Source organism: Dromiciops gliroides, chromosome 1 (genome assembly GCF_019393635.1).
Source record: "Dromiciops gliroides isolate mDroGli1 chromosome 1, mDroGli1.pri, whole genome shotgun sequence".
NCBI classification, from domain to species: domain Eukaryota; kingdom Metazoa; phylum Chordata; class Mammalia; order Microbiotheria; family Microbiotheriidae; genus Dromiciops; species Dromiciops gliroides.
The window spans coordinates 179152095-179175954 of NC_057861.1; the positions used below are offsets into that span (position 1 = coordinate 179152095).

Consider the following 23860-nt stretch of genomic DNA (forward strand, 5'->3'; position numbering starts at 1 on the left):
AGGCATAGTTCCAAGTTGTTCTCCAGAATGGTTGGACCAGGTCATAGCTCCAACAATGCATTAATGTTCCTATTTTGCCACATCTTCTCCAACATTTGTCATTTGGCTTTTCTGATATATTAGTCAGTCTAATAGGTATGAGGTAGTACCTCAAAGCTGTTTTTGTTTGAATTTCTATAATTGATTTTTTTCATATGACTATATATAGCTTTGATTTCTTCTGAAAACTGCCTGTTCATATCCTTTGACTTTATCAATATAATGACTTATATTCTTATAAATTTGACTTAATTCTCTATATTTAGATATGAGGCATTTATCAGAGAAACTTGTTATAAATCCCTCCCCTCCTAGTTTCCCAGCCTAATCTTGGCTGCATTGGTTTTGTTTATGGAAAACCTTTTTAATTAGATGTGATTAATATTATTCATTAAATGTCCCACAATGATCTCTATCTTTTGATTGTTCATAAATTCTTCCCTTCTTCATAAATCTGATAGGTAAAACATTCCATGCTACCCTAATTTACTTATGATATTACCCTTGATGTTGAAATCACGTACCCATTTTGACCTTATCTCAGTATGTGGTGTGAGATCTTGGTCTATATCTAGTTTGTGTCAAATTGCTTTCCAGTTTTCCTAACAATTTTTGTCAAATGGTGATTTCTTGTCCCAAAGTCTTGGGTATTTTAGCTTATCAAACATTAGATTACTATGATCATTTACTATTGTATACCTAATCTTTTTCACTGATCTACTACTCAATTTCTTAACTTGTACCAGATTGTTTTGATGATTATCACTGTAATACAGATTAGGGCAGCTAGGTGGTGCCAGGCCCAGAGTCAGGAAGACCTATCTTCCTGAGTTCAAATCTAGACTCAAACACTTAGTAGCTGTGTAACCCTGTTTGCCTCAGTGTCCTCATCTGTAAAATTAGCTGGAGTAGGAAATAGCAAACCGCTCCATTATCTTTGTCAAGAAAACCCCAAATGAGGTCACAAAGAATAAGATGTGGCTGAAAATGACTGAACAACAAAAGAATACAGTTTGAAATCTGATACTGCTAATTCACCTTCCCTTCACATTTTTTTACTGATTCCCTTGACATTCTTGACATTTTGTTCTTTCAGATGAATTTTGTTATGACTTTTTCTAGTTCTATAAAATAGCTTTTGGTAATTTGATCAGCATGAGCCTAGTAAGATCTTAATAAATGCTTGTGGACTATGTCTTTTTTCTCCTTCTCTGACTCTTTAAAGGAGAATGGGGAAGCTGTTTTCCGTGTGAAGGTCATGCTTGCCAGGAGAGTGTGAAGGTCATCCTTGCCAGGAGGGAATCTTTTGTCATTGAGTCAATAAGAACTTATGAGACCCCATTCATTCTCTGTGGGACAGTCTTTCACATAGCAGGAGCTCATTTGGCATTTGTTGAATTACTAGATGAAACAGGAAGCAAGTTTTCCTCCTCTGTGTCTAGGAGAGTGCATTGCTTATATCCTCCTAAGGCTAGAGGAAGAAAATGGTCCCAGTGATTGCTTTTTAAATCCCTTCATTTACAAGGAAGGAAGAAACCATAGAAGATTTGGCTGTCTGTCCTGTGCTTCCTTCATATTTCTCTGGGCAGCCAAGGACCTTTCTAGCCAGGCCATTTGGCATATGGTCTATCCCTCATTAAGCTGTAAAATGTCCTTCTCTCCACCCCCCCCACCCCCCCCCCCACTCCCTTGACTAAGAACTTAGAAAAGGGAGAAAAATGTTATTTTGAAATGACAATGGCAAGTAGGATCAGCTCTGGTTTGCAACTGATTAGACACTGAAAATTCAATGGGTTTAATAATTTTCATTTCCTGGGACAAGCCCTTAATACAACTTCCAGCAAGTTTTTGTACCCCTGCTTCCCTTGCACTTTGTAACTGGCCAGAACATTGTTATATGAGCCAAGGCAGAAGCAAATATAGGGAATGTTGTTATTATATAGCTTGGGTTAAAGAAAGAGCCACTGGTATGGCTCTTTTGCCCAAGAGATGGTGTACTATACCTGGAGTTGGGAAGACCCAAGTTCAAATCCCACCTCCAACACATACTAACGATGTAACTATGGGGCTACTCATAGTCTCTTAACCTCTGAGAGAAATGATTATTAATGACCATGAATTTAGGAGATCAAGAATTCCCCATTTTTCTTAAGTCCTCATTTCAAAAGCTCAGTTTCTGATGTTTGAGCTAGCTTTCTCCTCAATTCTGATCAGACTCCATTCAGTTTTATAAGGAATCTCTAATCTAAGGTGAATTCTTGCCCACTGTGTCCTATTCAAGTAAGTTTGGGTTGAGATAGATCCTTTGTCTAGATTGCCCAAGGCTGAGGATGACCTGGGTGTACATATAGTCTCTTCATCCAAGAGTGACATGATTTCACTCCCAGCCCTTCATTGGAATGAGCCTACTACTCATTGTAATATTCATTTTCTCATTAATTGTTAACAAATCAGAGTCGATCACCATACTCAGGAACACCTACTCTTCCAAGGGCATATAAACTGTGAGTCCACCACCATGAAGGGTATTTGGCATTTGAGAGTGCCCTTGACCCCTTTTATTAATAAAATGCTATCATCAATAAAATGACTACCCAGAAATTATCTCTCGAACTCTTAAAATGTCACAGTTCTCAGCCTCAGTTTCTCCACCTGTAAAACAGGGATAATATTGCTTGGATGGTCTGCCTTACAGGGTTGTTGTGAAGCTTAGGTGAGATGGTATATGTAAAAGTGCTTTGAAAACTTTAAAGTGCTATACAAATATCAGTCATTTGCATTATTTTTATAAGTTCTAGATAAATTGAATTGTACAAAAGGCTAGGAGGTGACAGTTTGTGAAAGAGCAAAATAACTTCAACATTAGCAGGAGGAGGGCAATGTGGTATGAAGGAAATTACATGGCATTTGGAGGCCTAAGACTCCAGATTCGAAACTTGTTCTGCTATCATGTGACCTCAGGGAGGTCATTTCCCCTCCCTCAGCCTCAATTACCTCATTTGTGAAAAGAGAGGGTTGGACTAGATTGTCTTTGAGGTCCCTTCTAACTTCAAATCCTGATATTGTAGATGATTTTTTTAAATCATTTTTCTCTTTTATAAAGCAATGGGGAGGAGGGAGTGAAAAATTACTTGGGGAGGACAAAAGATCCATCCATCCAGGAGCTCTCATTTTCAGCACAGAGCTCTACAGCACACTCTCCAAAAAGCTGGCCCAGAGCCAGCCTGAGCTGCCTGTTTCTTTAACTCTGGGGAGCCTGCTCTCCATTCCTAAGGGACAAAGAGCCAGAAGAGAGGGCAGAAGAAAGAAAGGAGGATGACTGAAAAAGACAAAGGGACAGTGCCTTCTTGTCATCATGGGTCTGGCTGGGGGATATCAAGCTTGAGTGTAGGAAGCAGGATTCCTACCATCCTTAGTAACCACTGGCAACGGCCTGTCTGGTACCTATGTGCTGGCCAGAAATGTGTTTTCATTGCTCACTGTGGGTTACTTAGAAATAGATTGCTGACCCTCCCCTTTGGCTAGGAAGATGTTTATTCCTAAATTATTCTTTTCCTGCCCTAACCTCTACCCTCCCCCTCATCTGTAATTCATTAGGAGGAATCAAATACTCCTTCACCCTCCATTTTTCACTGTCATTTTCATTTGTCATTCATGCCTCCCATGACTGTTGTGAGAATGAATTAATGTTTGTAAAGTGTTTTGGAGATGAAAGGTGCTTCATGAGTGCTAAGCATTATTATGATCATTACAATACAGTGAACAAAAGTGATGCTCAAAAATGCCCTTGGCAAATGTCAACAGATACAGGCCTTCTCATGACCGTACACAAGCATGCACATGTGCACACACGCACACACAAACAAGCATGCATGGGTCTTCATTTTCTTGTACTATGCCTATGGTGCTCTTGCTTAGCAATGGGTCAGGAATACAAACCTAAATGTTTCCTTGACCTTTGGGTCCATCTAAAGTCTGGGTCACGTGGAGATAATTAGGGTGGGGAGAAAGAATAGGGGATCATAGGAACATACTTTTAGAGCTGAAAGAGATCTCAGAGACCATCTACTGACTAGATTCTAGTCTAATCCCCTTATTTTACTGATGAGGAAACTGAGAAGCAGGCAAGCAGGATGGCTTAGTAGGAAAAAACATTAGTTTGAGACTTAGATGAATTGGTGAATTGGTGTTCAAATCCCTTCCTTACATATGTGACCTTGGACAAGTTGATTAACTTCCCTCAGCTTCAATTTCCTTCTCTGTAAGAGGGAGTTGGAATAGATGACTTCTGATGTCCCTTTCCCCTTTTGAGCTTTGAATGCATGAAGTTTAATAAGGTTACATGATTTGCCCAAGGTCACAGAGGTAGGAAGTCTCAGAAGTGGAATTTGAACCTGGGTCCTTGGACTGTAGATCCAGTGCTCTTTCCATTATATTTTACTAACAACATCCAAGAAGCAGCTCACTAGGGTAAAAGAGGGTTCATTGTAGAAATGGATCTCTGAACATGTGTGATTTTCAGGATAGCGCTCTGGGCCTAGAATCAGGAAGATTCATCTTCCTGAGTTCAAATCTGGCCTCAGACACTTACTAGCTACATGACCGTGGACAAATCACTTAACCCTGTTTGCCTCAGTTTCTTTATCTGTCAAATGAGCTGGAGAAGGAGATGGCAAACCACTCCAGTATCTTTGCCAAGAAAACCCCAGATGGGGTCACAAAGAGTCAGATATGATCGAAACAACTGAAGAACAATCACCCTTCACTTGGGTTTTGGTGAAGACTGGACATGTGGGAGAGAACTATAATAAAATCCCTGGATTTATATGATGTCTGTTCCTGAAGGTCATATAACACGGAGCCTAAATCAGTCATGCACCATGAAAGATAGAGGCCTCTGAAATAGTCTTCTAGCCAGAGGGCCCTGTGCAGTGATGGTAACTGAGCAGCAGGTAGATAGCTATTTTCTGAACTCTCAGGGAGTGAGAAGACTCGGGACATTCTCCTATTACACCCTTTGATCTGCTGTGAATACACCCTCTCCTCTACTGGGGAATGGAATTTCTCACAGTTAGGGGCCCCAAAGGAATTAATAAAAGCAAATAGAGAGAGAACAGTATGAAGGCAACATAAATTGCTTTCTTTTTGCCTGTGGCTTTTTGTCACTGGGGGGAAGGGGAAGGATCGGAGAGATGTTTTTATAATGGACCTTTTGTTTTTGTTTTGTTTTTTAAAAATTGAGGAGGGGAAAAAGTTATGTTCCCCTCCATTTTCCTTTGTTCTCTAAGCCTTCGTATCTCTACTTTTGTTGTGTCAAAGATCAGTTGTTAATATCAAGAATGTAATTGAACCTGAACGGTACATCCCATCCCCAGTGGGAAAAAAAACAGCCATTGGCAGAGCCTTCCCCATCTGCTTGCCATATTACATTAAAAGAGGAATTCCCTTTCTTTCTTTCTTGGGCCCACAGAGTATATTGAATTTTATCATGACTGTTTTAGTGCCAGCTTGTGCTATTTAGAGACCCCAAGGGACATGGAGGAAGCCAATCAAGTGCTTGAGCCCACTGTATGTCCCCTCTGCTGTATAATACCATGCTGGCAGCTCTGTATATGCTCAGCTCTATGAGATATTTTCTCAAAGATAAAAGTAGCCTTTTTAATATCCATGCTGATGGCATGTTTCACTCCCAGATTTACCAGAGCCCACACCTTCCAGCTCAAGCTCAGGAGCCCTATCCATTGAATTGGGCAGTACTTTACTGGATTTTTAGCAACAATATTTTAACATGTGGAAATGGTGAGAATCTTAGGGAGTTAGTCTGTGATGGAGAAGAGGATAACCTGACACATACCTTAGTTTGAGGAGAGAATATTTCAAAAAGTTCAAAGAAAGGAGAATTAGTTTATACTAAAATTCTCTTGGGGGTGCTAGGCCAGGAGGGAGGGGAAATGGATCTATGAAGATAAATAATTTTAGTGAGAAAAGGAGGGGATCTAAGTTAACATCTCAATAAAGATGACTCAGATCTAATTTACATACCCACAGCTAATTTCTCTTGAACTTGAGTCCCACATCACCAACTACTTGTTGGACATCTCCAATTGGATGTCCCGCAGGCATTTCTCACTCAACATGCACAAAACGAAACTATTTTCTTCTCTTTCTTCTACTCCCTCCACCAATCTTCTTCCAGATGTAAAAAAATCCCACTCTTCCAAACTTCCTGATTTGTCTTAAGGGTATCACCAATTTTCCTATCACCTAGGTTTGAAACCTCAGATGCCTACTCAATTGCTTATGATCCCTCAGCCCATATATACAACAAATTATCAAATCTTATCCATTCTACCTTCATAGAATTTTCTGAATCTACACCCTTCTCTCCTCTCACATAGCCACAGCCCTAGTTTGGAACTTTGTTGACTTTTTCCTGGATTATTGTAGCAGCCATGAAATTGGCTTCCAGTGTCTCCTTTTCCAATCCATTCTCCACCCAGAATAACCTTCCTAAAGCATAAATCTAGCTTTGTTACTCCCCTCTGTTCAAGAACTTTTAATGGTTTTCTCAGACAAAGTACAAACTTCCCAGTTTGGCATTTAAAATCCTTCACAGATTGTTTCTAGTTTTCCTTCCCAGGATTATTGCACTTACTTCCCTTAATGAAATCGATATTCCATCCAAAATGGCTTTCTTGCTGTTCTTGGAACTTGGCATTTAATTTCCTGACTCTATGCCTTTGTACTGGCTGTCTTCCACACCTGAAATATACTTCTCACATACAGTCACCTCTTATAATCCCTAACTTCCTTCCAAACTCAGCTCATGGGACCACCTCCAATGGGAACCTTTCTTGATGTCTTTAGTGGTTGGTATTCTCTTCATATTATTATGTTTATACTAGTCTGTTTATGTGTTTTTGTAATGTCCTCCCCTTTCCCTTAGTAGAATGTATGCTTCTTGAGGGTATGGGCTACTTTTCAGTACCTTGGACAGTACCTCAAATTTAGTAAGTATGTATGTTCTTATTGCATTGGGGGAACTCACCAACTAATTAGATTTGAAAGAGCCATGTACATAATATGGAGAGAAGGATGAATACAAAGACATAGCACAATTCTATAAGAATAGTGTCTATAATGCTAAGGCACATAATGAACTTGGGGGGGGCAGAAAGATAAGGACAACAAAATGGGGACTAGATTTTTTGAACTATGTTGGAGAAAGAGACTAAAAAGATCTTATGTCTAAAGTTGGAAAGAATCTTAGTGGTCATTGAATATATTCCCTCATTTTACATATGAGGAAACTGAGGCAAACAGGGTTAAGTGACTTGCCCAGGGTGAGTCAGATTTAAACTCAGGAAAATCAGTCTTCCTGACTCCAGGCCAGGCACTGTTGCCACTGCTCTACTTAGGTTCCCTGCCACAGGACTATAGAGGGGCAAATCTTATCCTGATTTTTAGAAAGGGAAAAGATGCATATATAAAATTATTATTATTAGAGGACATTGATTTTGACTTTTAATTCTGAAGATTCTACAGTGCATTATTAAAAAGCAAGGTTGTTAACATCTAGAAAAGGAATCAGTAACAACAAATAAGCAGTATGGTCCTAGCCATACCTGGCCTTGCTAGTCTAACCTTATTTCCTTTTTTAACAAAGTTATGGGATTTGTAGTTCATGGAAGTTCTGTAGAAAAGGTATACCAAGATTTTATCAATACATTTGATGAAGTCTTTTATGATTCCTGTAGAAAAGATGGGTTAGTTAGTCATGCAATCTAATGGTTTAGAAAATAGATGAATGGCCACACCCAAAGAGTTATAGTATTTTGAAATCATCTCGGAAGACTGGTACAGTGTCCCAGGAATCTGTGCTTGGCCCAATGCTATTCAACATTTTTCACAGTGATTTGGATAAAGGAACAGATGGAACTCTTTTCTTTTTATTAAAAATTAATGAAAAAGTATGTTTTGGTAATATACAAACCAATCTTTATCATATAATAAAATCATACGTAGATATTAATGACATAAAATAACTATATAATATTGATATGTTGTATGGGCTTGTTTTTTGGTACAGTTTCTCAAAAGGTGGCATCTTTAATGACACTGTTACTCATATTCTTTTTCAAATACTTATTTTTTTATTTCTTACATTTCTTATTTTCTTGTATTTCTCCGGTCCCTTGCCCACAGTAAACATATACAAACATACAGCAAAATAGCAATAACAACAAATCAGGTCCTCAAAACACACATGCATATTCTGGCAAAACAAATTCCCACTTTGACCATATCAAAAAACATATGTATCTTTCTGCATTTTTAGTTCATTATTTCTCAGGAAGAAAGTAAATGGCATGTTTCATCTTTATTCTTTTATTTGGAACATTTTTTCATGTTTGTTGACAGTTTGAATTTCTTCCTTTGAAAACTACTTGTTCATATCCTTTAATGATTTATAAATTGGGTAATAGACTCTTAGTTTTATAGTTTTGAATTATTTTTTCATATATCTTGAATGTATGACCTTGATAAATGTGCTGCAAAGATTTTCCCCCTAGTTTCCCAAATATTGTCCCTTCCAATTTTAACTACTCTACTTGGGAAAAACATTTAAAATTTTAAATAATAAAAATGGTCCATTTTATCTTGTATGATGTCACACTTATCCAGTTTGTTGATGACAGAAAGCCAAAGGGAATGTTACCATGATGGCTAACAGAGTCAGGTCTTAAAAAATATCCTGACAGGTTAGAACATGGAGAAAAATTTAAGAAGATGAAATTATCTAGGGATAAGTATAAAGTCTTACCCTTGGATTGAAAAAAAAATAAATTCACAAGGACAGGGTAGAGCAATTATGCCTAAACAGGAGTTTAAAAAAAAAAACAAACCAATATTGAGCTTTTAGTGGATTATAAGCTCAATATGAGTTAACAAGTGTGATATTGTAGCCACAATAGCCAACTTAATTTTAGGCTCTATTAAGAAATGAATAGTGTTCAGGATTGGGAAGGGGATTGTTCCACTATACTCTGCACTGGTCAGACCATATCTAGAATTCTAGATTCATTCTAGGAGCCACTCTTTAGGAAGCATATTAATAATATAGAGGGCATCCGATAGACAGCAACAAGGATAGGGAAAGGCCTCAAAATCATTCCATGTAAGGGTCAGCTGAAGGAACTGGGTATGTTGAGCCTGGAGAAGAGAAAACTTAATGGGAACATGGTAATTTTCTTCAACTATTTGAAAGGCTTCTGTGTAAATGAGGGACCGGTCTTGTTCTGACTCCAGGAGAAAAATCTAGTAGTAGTCCTGTGTCTCACCACTTCTAGTTAGTAGTGCCTGCCTGAAAACAAAACAAAACACCTCTCTCACTGACCAGTAGACACTGAAGATGCAGGGGATTCCCCTTGAGTAGAGTTCTTCAGGTGTTGCTTGGATGATCACTGGTCATATTTGTTCAAGTATGGGTTCAACTAGATAACCTCTGGGCTCTTTTCCAATGTTTAGATTCTTCTGTTTTATAGAGAAGGATCTGCTTCTCCTCTTTTCACTCCTCTGATCTCTACCCCCTTGACTTAGTTTCCCCTCTTGGTGATAAAACTGGATGTGTAGCTTTTTCTTCTTAGAAGAAAAACTCGCAAACACAATGATTTTTTTATTATTGTATCATCCTTTTCTTGATCAGTGGAGAGATTGTTGCTTTGTAACCAGTTAGTGGCTTGCATATGTTCTATTAGGGGCCATGGTCATGGTTTATGGGCAGGATGATTTCAGAAAAAGTACCTCTACTCAGTGCTAAATCCTCTCATATTCCAAACAGCACCTTTTTGGATAGGGTGAGCCATTGCTTGTCCTTTACCTTGAAGATAAATTAATCCATTCTAGCTCTGGACTGAAACACATTCCTACTGAATGAATTTCTGATGGCTATAGTAGGTCTTGGGCACTGCCAAGTAAAATTCTGTTCAGATGGCATCAGAAACTTTTTAAAAATAAAGCATGTCCATATTTAAAAGAAAAATAGCCATGTGCTTGGTTCAATGGTGGATTATTTAGAAAGCCAGCAGATAAGCTTTCAGAACCTTTCTTCTCACTCCTTTTTAAGTTCCCTTTGAATAATAGGGCTTGGGTCGGGGGAGGATAGGTGGCACAGTGGATAAAGCACCGGCCCTGGATTCAGGAGGACCTGAGTTCAAATCCGGCCTCAGACACTTGACACTTACTAGCTGTGTGACCTTGGGCAAGTCACTTAATCCCCATTGCCCCACCAAAAAAAAAAAAAATAGAGCTTGGTTGTGACTGAGAAAAATGGCCAGCGCTATATACACCCAAATGTGTCCAGTCCCCAGCAGTCAGCCTCTTGCCAAGTATGTTGTTCACCACTTTGGGGAAATCTGCCTGTCAGTGAGTTCTCACAATTTCTCATGAAGGTCTCTTCTGGGGAACTGCTATCTCTGACTTCACACCCCTGCAGCAAGGGAAAGCTTGGACTATTGCCAACCCAGATGTATGCTTGAGGTCTGTAGCTTCTTCCAGCTTCCTGGCTTTCTTAATTGCACTGCAAATGAATTTCAGAAAAGTAGCTATATGTTGTTTTCAAATGAAAGACAAAGTATGTTTCAGTGTCGACTGGTCAGCGAGAGATGTGTTTTGTTTTGTTTTCAGGCAGGCGCCTACTACTAACTTGAAGTGGTGAGACACAGGACTACTACCAAGGAGTGTGGTAAATTAGAAAGAACATTGAATTCAGAACCAGGATACCCAAGTCCTCTCTAGGGTTTTATATGTCACACGTTCACTGTGTGACCTCAGCAAACAGGCTGGCACACTCACTCACAATATATGATATTTTTTATTGTATCATTCACTTTAGCTCACTGTGCTGTGGTTTGCTCATCTGTCAAATGAGGAAATTGGAAGGTGACTTCTTACGTCCCTTCCCAATGACATTTTATGCACTTACTCTTCTAATGATCTTCCTATAGAGGTCACCAGGTGTCACAGTGGAAAGAGCACTAGAGTTGGAGACAGGAGAGTTATTCAGTCATGTCTGACTCTTTGTGACCCCATTTGGGATTCTCTTGGTAAAGACACTGGAGTGGTTTCTCATTTCCTTCTCCAGGTCATTTTACAGATGAAAAACTGAAGCAAATGGGGTTAAGTGACTTGCCTAGGATCATACAGCTAGTAAGTATTTGAGGCTGGATTTAAACTCAGGGAAATGAGTCAAAGACTTTGTTTCAAATCCTACCTCTGACACCAGCTTAAATTAACTCCATAATAAAACAAAATTAGGCGTTTCTTTCAAACTGACGAAATTTTGAAAGCAAAGTAACTCAAAATAAAGCACTTCCATCAAGCTCCTTTACAAAAGCAAATAGTTATCTAAAAAGATTAGCATTCATGTCAAGGATCATGAGGTGAACATGAAGCTAATTTGAAGGAATGGTAACGTTACAAAATATAATCAAAGTTTCACTTGACAAATGTAACAGTGCTTTCTGTTTTATACCTGGTCATCACAAGTTCAGTGACATACCTGAAAATTTGCTTAAAATTGGTCTCACTTAGAATCCTTTATGTGCCTCATTTAACACTGCATTAATGAGTTTTCACTTTATTTAGAACTCTAGTAGTCCCCTAAAAAGCAGGATTTTGCCAAATTTAAAAAAACATTGCTTGTGTTACAGTACCTACCAAACACAATCTAAGAAAAGACAAATTGATGGGATAGCTCTAAGACCAGAGGACGTGGCAAGAGTCCTCATGGGCAAGTCACTTCACCTGTCTTAGACTCAGTTGCTTCATCCGTGAAATGTGCATAATAACAGCACCCACTCGGGGCAGCTAGGTGGCACAGTGGATAGAGCATGGGCTCTGGAGTCAGGAGGACCTGAGTTCAAATCTGGCCTCAGACACTTAATACTAGCTGTGTGACCCTGGGCAAGTCACTTAACCCCAATTGCCTCAAAACAAACAAACAAAAAAAGTGAGCTTCTTCCCTGAATAACAGCACCCACTTCATAAAGTTGTGAGGATCGAATGAGATAATGTATATAAAGCACTTTGGTTCTTTGCATGCCTTAACATATCGTATAATTGTTAGCAATTGTTATTATTCTTCAAAATAGCTCTTATGGATCTTCAAGTCAAGTATCCAATCTTTTTACATCTTACCCTCTTACCCCCTACCTCTACCATTTGCTTTGCAATCCAGTGACCCCGGCCTCTTTACTGTTCCTCAAACAAGACTCCATCTCCAGACTCCAGGCATTTTCACTGAATGTCCCTCATGCTTGGAATGTTCTCCCCCTTCATCTCTGCTTCCTGTCTTCCCTACTTCCTTCAAGTGCCAGCTAAAATCTCTTCTCTTGGAAACCTTTGTTTATCCCCCTTAATTCTAGGGCCTTCCCTCTGTGGATTATATGCAATTTGCCCTGCATAGAGGTTGCATGTACATAGCTGTTAACATGTTGTTTCCCCGATTAAAAAGGTCCCCTCTTTGAAAGCTGGGCTACCTGTTTCTTTTCTTGCCTTTCTCTGTATTCTCAGTGCTTAGCATAGTGCCTGGCACATAGTAGGCACTCTTAATACATGTTTATTGACAGACTGACTTTATAGGGGAGGAAGCTAGAAACAGTGGAGCCCAGATCCCGAATCTTCTCTCCACCTTTCAGAAGAACACCTTGGGTTGACGATGCTGTTCTCTCTATCTCAGGCAGGTAACGTGGTGACTGGAGAGATGGTAGAGGAGCTTATTCTTTCTGGAGCAGACATCATCAAAGTGGGAATTGGACCAGGTAAGGATTGTCTGGAACACAGAATAGCCAGGATAGCATGTGAGAAGCTTGCCTAGGAGAGGTGGGGGGGGGGAGGGAGGAGGTCCTGTTGCTAGGGAGTGATACCTCATGAGTGAGACACAGAAGAGTTCAAGGAAAGCCTGTGAATCCATTGATAGGAAAGCGGCTGCTGACCCTGGATAGTCTCTAAGGGAGTTTGGCCATTATTTGCATACTGGCTTGTGGTTTCAGAACATGAGTATAGAAGGAAAGAATGCTGGCTTCATTGATTTCTCAGCCTATGACCCTCTACGGGGGAGGGTGGAACATCTGTGGGAAAAATGTTTTACTCTTCCCATATTAAATTCAAGAAAAAATGTATTAAGTATTTCTATATGTAAGGACATTTTTAGGCAGTGGGCATACAAAGATGGAAAATAACAGTGTCTGTCCTCAAGGAGCTTATAGTCTGATTGAAAAGGGGAGGGATAAAATGTGTATCTAAAATAAGTGACACAAAATAGAATGTGATAGGGACAAAGGATAGCCAAGAAAATATTCAGAGAATTTTGAGGAGAAAGGAATGATTGGAATATTGAAGAGCCCTACAAACGGCTGGTTCACATCTGAAGTTTTCATTGAGCTTCATGTCTTGGGCTTTTTCCATAACCACATTTTTCTCCCTTGACATGTAGGGCTGTATTTTTCTAGCCTGTTCCAGGGCACAGACTTCTGACTACTCTTCCTGTGGGTAGGTGGAGACCACACTCACTCACTCACAAAGGCCAGTTCAAGAAAAGCTCTGACCTTGGCTTCCTCTCATAATGTGTCCTCTGAGTTAACTCTTAAAACCCAGCTGGCTCTTTGCTCTGGGAAAGAACCACCAGCCCTATGTCAGGAAGTCTATATGTGGTGCTGGCTTTGCTGTATCCTCCAGGGGTCCTTAGGAGCTAGTTGGAAAACACATGAAGTGCATAGCTCCCGAGTTACTGGGATGCCTATGTGGAGATTGGATGTCAGTATTCCATTTATTCACTCAACATTTATTAAACACTTGTTATGTACCAGGCAATGGGCTAGTCACAGCAGGGATACTAAAATGAATAAGATAAGATTTCTGTTCTCTAAGAGGTTAAAATCTACCAAGGGGTTGAAACTCATACACAAATAACTCCAATACAAAATGGGCAGTGAGAAGTTCCTAAGAGGTACAAGTTGTTAGATGAGGAGAGATGGAGGAGGGTCCCTTCTGACCAGGAAGATCAAAGAGGAAACCTCCGGGGGAAAGAGGCATTTGAGCCATAATTTTAAGGACAGGTAGACTTTCAGTGGGCAGAGTTGGAGAGAAGTTGTACTCTAGGCATAGGAAACAGTATGAACAGAGGCAGGGGACATGCTAGGATAGTTGTAAGAAGTCTGAGTTGCATATTTTTATAATTCTCCCCAATCCCCTATTCCTCTATTTAATTGTGCTTTCATAGAATCATAAATGTAGAGCTAGGGGGCAGCTAGGTGGCACAGTGGATAAAGCACCGGCCCTGGATTCAGGAGGACCTGAGTTCAAATCTGGCCTCAGAAACTTGACACTTACTAGCTGCATGACCCTGGGCAAGTCACTTAACCCTCACTGCCCAGCAAAAAAAAAATGTAGAGCTAGGAGGGACCTTGCACATCACCTAATCCAATTCCTTTATTTCAAAGAAGAGGGAACAAGCTAAGAGGTTAGATGATTAGCCCAAGGTCATCAAGGACAGGATTAAAATCCAGGCATGCTCCTTTATCCATAACCACTATCACTTAAGTTTATTTTCAAGTCAAGGCAACAAGCATTTATTAATCATCTCCTATGTGCCAGGCAGTGTACCAAGTGCTAGGGATATAAGGAAAGAAAGGCAAAAAAGGTCTTTGCTCTCAAGGAGTTCACAATCTAATTGGGGAGATCGAATGCATAGTGATCTTATGTGTACCTTGAAGAGAAATACATGATAAACCAGATAGAATCTCAGAAAGAGGGCCCTAAGATTAAGGAGAACTGGGATAGACTTCCAGCAGAAGGAGGGACCTTTTCTGAGACTTGAAGAAAGTCAGGGAAGCCAGGATGAGTTGATGAGGAGGGAGAGAATTCCAGGAATGGGGGGCAGCCAGTGAAAATGCACAGTCAGCAGCAGAGGTCAATGACACTAGATCACACAGTGCCTGGCCAGGGAGTGAGGTGTACATAGACTGAAAGGGCTTTAAAAGCTAAGCAGAGGGGGCAGCTAGGTGGCGCGGTGGATAAGGCACCAGCCCTGGATTCAGGAAGACCTGAGTTCAAAGCCGGCCTCAGACACTTGACACTTACTGGCTGTGTGACCCTGGGCAAGTCACTTAACCCTCATTGCCCCACAAAACAAAACAAACAAAAAAAGCCAAGCAGAGCATCTTATATGTTATTTCTTCTCTTCTGACATATGGATTAAATGGAGATCTGGTAATAAGATATAAAGAGGTTTTCAGATAAATGAGCCAGATTGTAGAGGGGCTTGAGGGCTAATCTAAGGCACTGGGGCTCTGTGCAGTTGACAATGGGCAGTCATTAATGAATTCTGAGCTGGGATGTTACAAGAACTATCACAAATAGCAAGATTAATTGAGGAGTGGTGTTTGGTATGGATGGGAAGAGAAATAGACTGAAGGCAGGCTGACTGGTTGGGAGGCTGTTATAATAGCTCAGGTGAGAGGAGGGCAGTGTTCTCTCCATTTCTGGAGCCAATAGAACTACCTCTCAAGGAGCAAGCTGTGAACACGCCGAGTGATAGGAACACAGCGTTATTCTTTGTAATAACAAGTGGAGGTAAGCAGTTGGAAATGGTGAGAGTCCCCCTTTACTCTTGGCCCCAAGAGGACTCTAGTACCAGAAGGCTAACAATGAACCACTCAGCTTCAAATATAAGCTTTGATAATTTGTACCCTCCAAGGAAAGGTAACCACCTTGGTGGTCATGGTTGAGAGGGTAGAATAATGTCTGAAGCTAGATGTGGCACTAAAATTTTACTGGCATGAATTAGTTCAGTGCCGAGTTGTTGTTTCTTTTTGGTTGTATTATTTCCTCGCTCCCTCCCTTTCCTTCCCTTACCCCTCCAAAAAGAAAGGCTAGAGGGAAAGGAAGGAAAACAGAGATCTCTCTTAAGGGTTTCTTATGTACATCAGAAGAGAAAATGAGCATAAGAAATCTCACTTAGGCATAAGATAGTATTTCTTGGTTTGTCACAGGCCCTGGCTCTGTCACTAACAATTAAACATTGGGTAAATCACTTAACCTTTCTGGTCCTTGGCTTCTTCATCTGAAAAATGAGGAGGTTGGGGGCAGCTAGGTGGTGTGGCGCAGTGGATAGAGCATGGGCCCTGGAGTCAGGAGTACCTGAGTTCAAATCCGGCCTTGGACACTTAACACATACTAGCTGTGTGACCCTGGGCAAGTCACTTAACCCCAATTGCCTCACTAAAAAAAATAAATAAATAAAAATAAAAATAAAAAATGAGGAGGTTGGATTAGATGGTCTCTGAGGTCCCATCCAGCTTTGAACTGATGATCCAGTGAAAGGATGAGAATTGATGATTTGGGGAAAGTTGTGAAAAAAGGCCTCTTTCAAGGTTTCTTGAACTTGATTTTCCTTCAGCCTATAGTCCACACTTAGGTGGGTGCTTTGTCATTATTTTCAAGCTGTTTTCTGTGTGTGGCCTAAAGCAGGGTATCTTAAGGGTTTTGTTTGACGCATGGATCCCTCTGGAAGGTTGCTGAAGCCCACAACTCCCTTCTCAGAATCATCTTATTAAATGCATAGGACAACAAAATAAACCAGTTATTTGGAATTATAGTTATCAAAAATGGTTGTTGTTTTTTTTTAAAGTTTCCATTTCCCAGGCTAAGAACTCCAGTCTTGAAGGGTTGAAAAATCTCTAAAGAGCAGGAATACCCTATAGAGTTTGGTACACAGTAGATATTTGTATGTCTCAGATGGTTTAAGGTCTCTGCCTTCAGGCAAGTCTACACTTAACCAATAGAGTTCCTGAGATCTCCATACTCCATTGAGATACAGCAGAAAGACCACTGGATTAGAATTTTTGGATCTTATTTTGGGCTGAACTGGAAGATCTTAAAGGTCCCCTCTAAGGTTTAAGAATCTGTTACTTCTTACCTGTAGAGCATATTGGATTGCATAAACTCTGACAATCCAGCATTAATCTTCTATGAAATTATCCTTTTGTTGGGGGTCAGTCAGTAGTCAATAATAGTCATTAACATTTATTAAGTATCTACTATGTGCCAAGCACTGTGCTAAGCACTAGAGATACAAATACCAAAAAGAAAGAGAACCCCTTCCCTCAAGGAGTTTACAATCTAACAGGTAAAGACAATACATAAAAGAAAATCGAAAAGCTAGGAGGAGAGAAGGTTGGAGAGGGCAGGTGGATTGAAGGTTCTAGGCTTGGAGGGCATGGTGGAGAACTCAAAGAAGTCCAAAATGAATGCAATTGGCAGCCAAGGGGGTGGGAGGGAATGGGATATCTGTCCTATAGCTTCTAACCTTAAATGAGGGATGAGGAGTTCATGGCTCCACCTTCCAGAGTGTACTGATGAGATGTGAGTACAAAGGCTGATTGGTTCTTGCAGGACAACAAAGCTTTCCAATCATGAGATTACTGGGGATATGGTGGAGAAGTGAAGAAGTCCAAAATGTGCGCTGTCAGATAGGAGATAAGTAGTGGCAGTGGGGGAGTAGCAGATGGCAACAGATGTGGGGAGATAGGAACCACTTTAGGATGGTCAGACCTGTTTGGCTCCTGCTTTGCTTTTGGCTGAAGATAAATTCATTAAGATCAAGATGTTCAAATAATGTAAAATTAATATTAATGGAGGGACACATTGTAACAGTTTAAAGTTAAGTCATCCTCCTGGTCCACTCTCCAGACATTCCATGAAGGGTTGAGGCTGCTCTAGAATTCTGAAACCTTCCCTTTGGCTTGACTTAGGTTATTTGGCCAGGCCTTGGTTGGAGGAATGACTGCCCTTGGAGATGTCTTGGGATTCCATGTCATTCAATAAATCAGCAAACACTTGTGAAGAATCTACTATGTGTCAGACACTGTTCCAGGTGTTGGAGATACAAGGACAAAATTGAAATAACCCCTGCCCTTAAGGAGATTACAATGTAGGTGGAGGAAACCACATGTACATATATAGGTATATGTAAAATGGATACAGCTGTAGGGGAAAGGCAGCAGCAGCTGGGGGGCAGAGGGGTGGTGAGGAAAGCCTCTTGTGGAGGGTGGCATTTGAGCAGAGGCTAAAGGAAAACTAGAAATTCCAAGAGACCAGCTGAAGAGGAAGTGCACTGCAGGCCTGAGGGACAGCTAGAGCAAAGGAATGTTGATGGGAGATGGAAGATATGGAATGCCTTGTTAGGAGGAATGGCAAGGCCAATTTTATTAGACTTTAGTATACAGGAAGGGGAGTAGATGTAATGGGGCTAGAAAGATAGGCCGGGGCCAGGTTGTGAAGGGCTTAAAGGGACAAACAGGAGTTTCTGATATCGTGCAGTAAACCCTTAGATGAAGGGAACTGGGGAAGGGGCACTACATGGTGGGAGGGGATGGTTCCAGCAGGGTTTCCCTGAGCTGCAGTGCTGAGGTGGTTGTGGGTTTTGCCTCTTTATGTACTCATATGAGCCAGGGGCTGGATTGTTTCATCCTAGCTGGCATATGAGAAGACAGACTAATTCCACATGCCTGGCAATTGCAAATGGAAACCTTACCAAGGAGGAGACTTGGCCGTAGGGCACATAATCCTCCTCCAATCATCCTCACCCTTTTTATTTTAGGAAGACTCGCAGTACAGCTTGTGCTTCTCTGTAGGTGAAAGGGGGTGGGGGGAGAATGGAGTTCAAGATTAAAGTGATCATCAGAAAGCAAACTGGATGCCAGCCCCCTATGAGACAGAGCTGCCAGGGACAACAGGTCTTTCTGTACCAAGGGTGATGAGGTATGGTAGGAGGAAGACCAGGTAAGAAATTAGGAGACCTGAACTCTATGTTATCATTCTGACTAATTTATACGTATGTGTCCTTGCATAAATTATTTCTCCTTTCAAACCTAAGCTTCATCAATAAAATGGAGCTAATAATACTTGTACATACTTTCTAAGTTTACTGAAAAGAACAAATGAAAGAATGTATATGATACATTCTGAAAACTCTACAGCATTGGAATTAAGAGTCTCCGATTCGGGTTCCAGATTTGATACTGACTGGCTGTGTAACCTTATGCAAATCACTTAATTTTTCTGGGCTAAAGCCCAGAAACTAGTTTCATCATCTACTGGCCTCCCTGGTACTGGTGATCTGCTAAAAGGAGTGTGGTACAGTGGGAAAAGCACCAGCCCCTGAGTCAGAGGACCTGGGTTCAAATTTTACATCTTATGCTTGTTACCTAGGCAACCTTGGGTAAGGCAATTGGCTTCTTTGGGTCTTGATTTTCTCATCTGTAAAACAAGAAGGTTGGATTCAATAGCCTTTGAGTTCCTCACCAGATTTAGAACTATGATCCTATAATCTAGTGTTTCTTCTTTTAATAGTCTGTGCTGTACAAATACAAGACATGGTTATATCTTGAAAAATTGTAGAGTATGCATACAAAGATATTTTGATTCATTCTCTTGGTCCTGAAAGTGTGTGTGTGTGAGTGAGAGAGAGACAGAGACAGAGAGACAGAGACAGAGAGACAGACAGAGGGAAAGAGACAGAGACACACAGAGAGAGATATAGAGACAGAGAGACAGAGGGAGAAAGAAAGGGGTAGAGAGAAACAGAGACACAGATAGTGAGATAGAGGCAGAGACAGAGACAGAGACAGAGAGACAGACAAAGAGACAGACAGAGACAGACAGAAGGAAAGAGACAGAGACACAGACACAGAAAGAGATATAGAGACAGAGAGACAGAGGGAGAAAGAAAGGGGTAGAGAGAAACAGAGGCACAGATAGTGAGATAGAGGCAGAGACAGAGACAGAGAGACAGACAGAGACAGAGACAGACAGAGGGAAAGAGACACAGACACAGACACAGAGAGAGATATAGAGACAGAGAGACAGAGGGAGAAAGAAAGGGGTAGAGAGAAACAGACACAGATAGTGAGATAGAGGCAGAGACAGAGACAGAAAGAAAGAAGGGAAAGGTGTCCTTTCACTCCCCCACTTTGTCAGTGAACATTCCTTAATGCTTCTTATCTTGGGTCTTCTTTTCCCCTTGCCAGGCTCTGTATGTACCACTCGGACCAAGACTGGTGTGGGCTACCCTCAGCTGAGTGCTGTTATTGAGTGTGCTGACTCTGCCCATGGCCTCAAGGGACACATTATCTCTGTAAGTTGGGACTCCAGTCTGGTGGTGAGGCTGGGGTGAGGGCAGGTATAGGAGGGTCATGAAGGGTAATTATAGTTCTCAGCCCCAGGGGAGGCCTTTGTGTTCTCTGTCCAATGTCTCCTTCCTCCCTACTTGTGGGACTAAGCTCCTGGGGAATGTAGAATGACATCATAAAACTGTAAATGTTGCAGTACAACTTCATTAATGCAGGCTAAATGGGTGAAAGGGTTTGAACAAGTTAATAAAGAGTCCAAATCATAGTATAGCTCACGAAGAAATGTCTTGCTATAGTACGTTTGTATCTTAAAAAAGAAGATTATGGATACTAATTAACTGTGTGATCTTGAGGGAAGCTAGGTGGTGCAGTGGACAAAGCACTGGCCCTGGAGTCAGGAAGAAATGCATTCAAATCTCACCTCAGACAGTTATTAGCTGTGTGACTCTGAGCAAGTCATTTGACCCCAATTGCCTTAAAACATCCAGGGCCATCTCCAGTCATCCTGATATATATCTTGCCACTGGACCCAGATGATTCTGGAGGAAAGAGTGAGGCTGGTGACCTTGCACTCTCTCTCTCTCACTTAAATCTAATTCAGTGCTAGTCATGACATCATCCCATGTCATGGTCCTCTTCCAGAACAAAGAACAAACAACAACAACAAAACAACAACTATGACCTTGAATAAATCACTTTAGATCTCTAGGACTTGGTTTCTTTATCTGTAATAATGAAGGGATTGAAATAGATAATCTCTAAGGTTCTGTCAGGCTTGTAAGTAGCTAGGTAAATGGCACAGTGGGCAAAATGTTGGACTTAAGAGTAGGGAAGACCCAAGTTCATGATTCTGTCTCAATTACTTCCTGGCTGATTGTCTGGGGAAGTCAGTTAACCTTTCAGCTTCAGTTTCCTCATCTGTTAAATGGGGATAATTATAGCACCTCCTTTATAGTATTGTGAAGATAAAATGAGATTTTATATATATATGTATACATATATATACACATATATATGTGCTTATATATCTACATACAAACATATAAACATATAAACATGTGTGTATGTATATATATGTATATATATATAAAATGCTTTTCAAACCTTAAAGTACTATACAAATGCTAGCTATTGTTACTTTGAATGTTCATTCTCATAAGTGAATTATATTAGTTATTGACAAAATACACATAGAATCCCAGAATTTTAGATTTGGAGGTCAATATATCCAATTAGTTGCGAAGTCTCATTGATTCTCTCTTCACAACATATCTCATATCTGTCCTCTTTTCTCCATTCACATGGCCACTGCCTCAGTTTAAGCCTTTGTTGATTGTCAACCAGACTGTTGTAGCAGCCTCCTAACTGGTTTCTCTTCTCTACTTACCTCTTCCACACAACTGTCAGAATCATCTTTCCAGAGCACATATCTGAACATAAAACTCCTGTACTTTCAACCCTCACCAGCTACCCACTGATTGGAAGACAAAATAAAAACCCTTGAGCCTGTCATTTAAAGACTTACATAATTTGGCTCCCACCTACTTTTCTGTGCCGATGTCATACGAATCCCTTTCATGAATTCATTGTTCCAGCCAAAGAGAATTGCTAGTCATTTGTAGAATTTGGCGTTCTTTCCTTCTCTTGCCTTTCTTCTTTCTCATGGACTGTCACTTGTACCTTGAACAAACATTCCCTATTCACTTCTCGGAATTCCATCTTCCTGCAAAGCTCAGCTGAGCTACTACCCTTTCCATGAAATGTTCTCTCTCTCTCTCTCTCTCTCTCTCTCTCTCTCTCTCTCTCTCTCTCTCTCTGTCTCTCTCTCTCTGTCTCTCTCTGTCTCTCCTCCCTCTTCCCCTTCTTTCTCCTCTCTCCTCTCTCTCCTTCCCCGTCCTTTTCTCCCCCTCTTTTACTTCTTCCCTCTCCCCTTTTCCCCTCCCCCCTCTGTCTCTGTCTTTCTCTCCTCTCTCCATATAACCTTGTATTTATTTATCTGAGTACATGTTTTATCCACCAGTAGACTATAAGCTTCTTGAGGGCAGAGATTATTTTGTTTTTATTTTTGTATTTCCAGCACCTAACACAGTGCCTTGCACACAATAGGCATTTAATAAATATTTGTTCAGTTCAGAGAATTTTGAGTGCAATTCCTCCTCAGTAAGGGATCATTTCTTCACTATTGCTTACCCATGGCCATACAGTTTCTATTTAATTGTATTCAGTTAAGGGGCATTCACTGCCACTTGGAGAACTTTATTCCATTGTTGAATAGATATATTCAGTAGGGGGTTCTCCTTCATGTGGAAATTAAATTTATTTCTTTGTCACTTCTGCCCACTGAGCCTGCTGAGATCCAGTTTGCATAAAGAGCACTTGGCTTTGGAGTCAGATGACCTAGGTCCAACCCTAACTCTCCCTCTTATTGGCTGTGTAAACCTTGAGAAAGTAATTTAACTACTATGAGCTATAATTTTTTAACCTATAAAATGAACATAATGGTACCTGTATCACAGGTTTGTTTTGTGATGAGATGATGTATGTGAATGGTAAAGTACCATTTAAAATCAGCCATTATGGCTGATTCTAGTTCAGCTTTTGGGGGCAGCATAGCACAAGTCTTTTCCCTCTTTTTTTTCCCCAAGATACATGGCAGCCCTTCAAATAGTTATAACATTGCTCTCATATCTTCTCTTAGTCTCTTCTTTAGGTGGACTTTTTCCTTATAAAATATGGCTTCTATACCCTTCACAATGTTGGCTTCCATTTCTCTGGATTCATTCTGGTTTATCAATGGCCCTCTTATAGGGTGGCAAATGCCCAGGATCAAATATAATGACCCTTACAGGTATGATCTGACCTGTGTAGAATACAGTAATATATAGCTCCCTACTGATCAATATAAAATGCCACTGCCGATGCAGCCTCAAATCATGTTTCCTTTTTCAGTTATTGCATTACTCTATTGGCTTATGTTAAAAACATGATCAGCTAAATTCTGAATATCATTTTCACATAGGTGGCTGCCAAGCCAGATCTCTTTCTTCCTATACTGGTGGAATTTGTTGTTTGCACCTAAATGTCAAACTTTGCATTTATCCTTGTTGAATTATACCTTGTTGCTTTCAGTTCACCATTTCAGCCTGTTGTCATGGTGCTAGTTAGCCATACTAGCTTTGTGTTCTTTATCAATTTGGTAAATATGTACTTCTGTGTTGGTCCCCTCCCCCCTTTAAAAAGTTGAATAGTATAAAACCAATAGCAGATCTGTATGGCTTTTTGTTTTTTTTAATCTTTGTTTTTTGTTATTGTTTTGTCATATCTGACTCTCTATGACCCCTCTTGGAGTCTTGGGGTTTTCTTGGCAAAGACACTGGAGTGTTTGCCATTTCCCTCTCCAGATCATGCTATAGATGAGGAAATGGAGGCAAACAGCTAGTGACTGGGGTCACACAACTAGTAAATGTCTGAGGCCAGATTTGAACTCAGGAAGATGAATCTTACTGACTCCAGGTCCTGTACTCTATCCACTCTACCACCTAGTTGCTTTTATGGCTTTTCACAGAAAAGAGCTTCCTTTAAAGTTTTTCAATCAGTCAATCATTCAATCAATCAATCAGTGTTTGTTG

General features: G+C 40.5%; 1 protein-coding gene across 3 annotated transcripts in view; it reads left to right on the top strand.

Moving 5' to 3' along the window:
* GMPR (guanosine monophosphate reductase) overlaps window positions 1-23860 on the top strand; it is an 85880-nt gene that overhangs the window by 30989 nt on the left and 31031 nt on the right. For all 3 annotated transcript variants that reach the window (XM_043964848.1, XM_043964849.1, XM_043964851.1), the window contains exons 5-6: window positions 12779-12860; window positions 20130-20236. In XM_043964848.1, the coding sequence (XP_043820783.1) occupies window positions 12779-12860; window positions 20130-20236 (189 nt within the window). The remainder of the gene's footprint in view (window positions 1-12778; window positions 12861-20129; window positions 20237-23860) is intronic.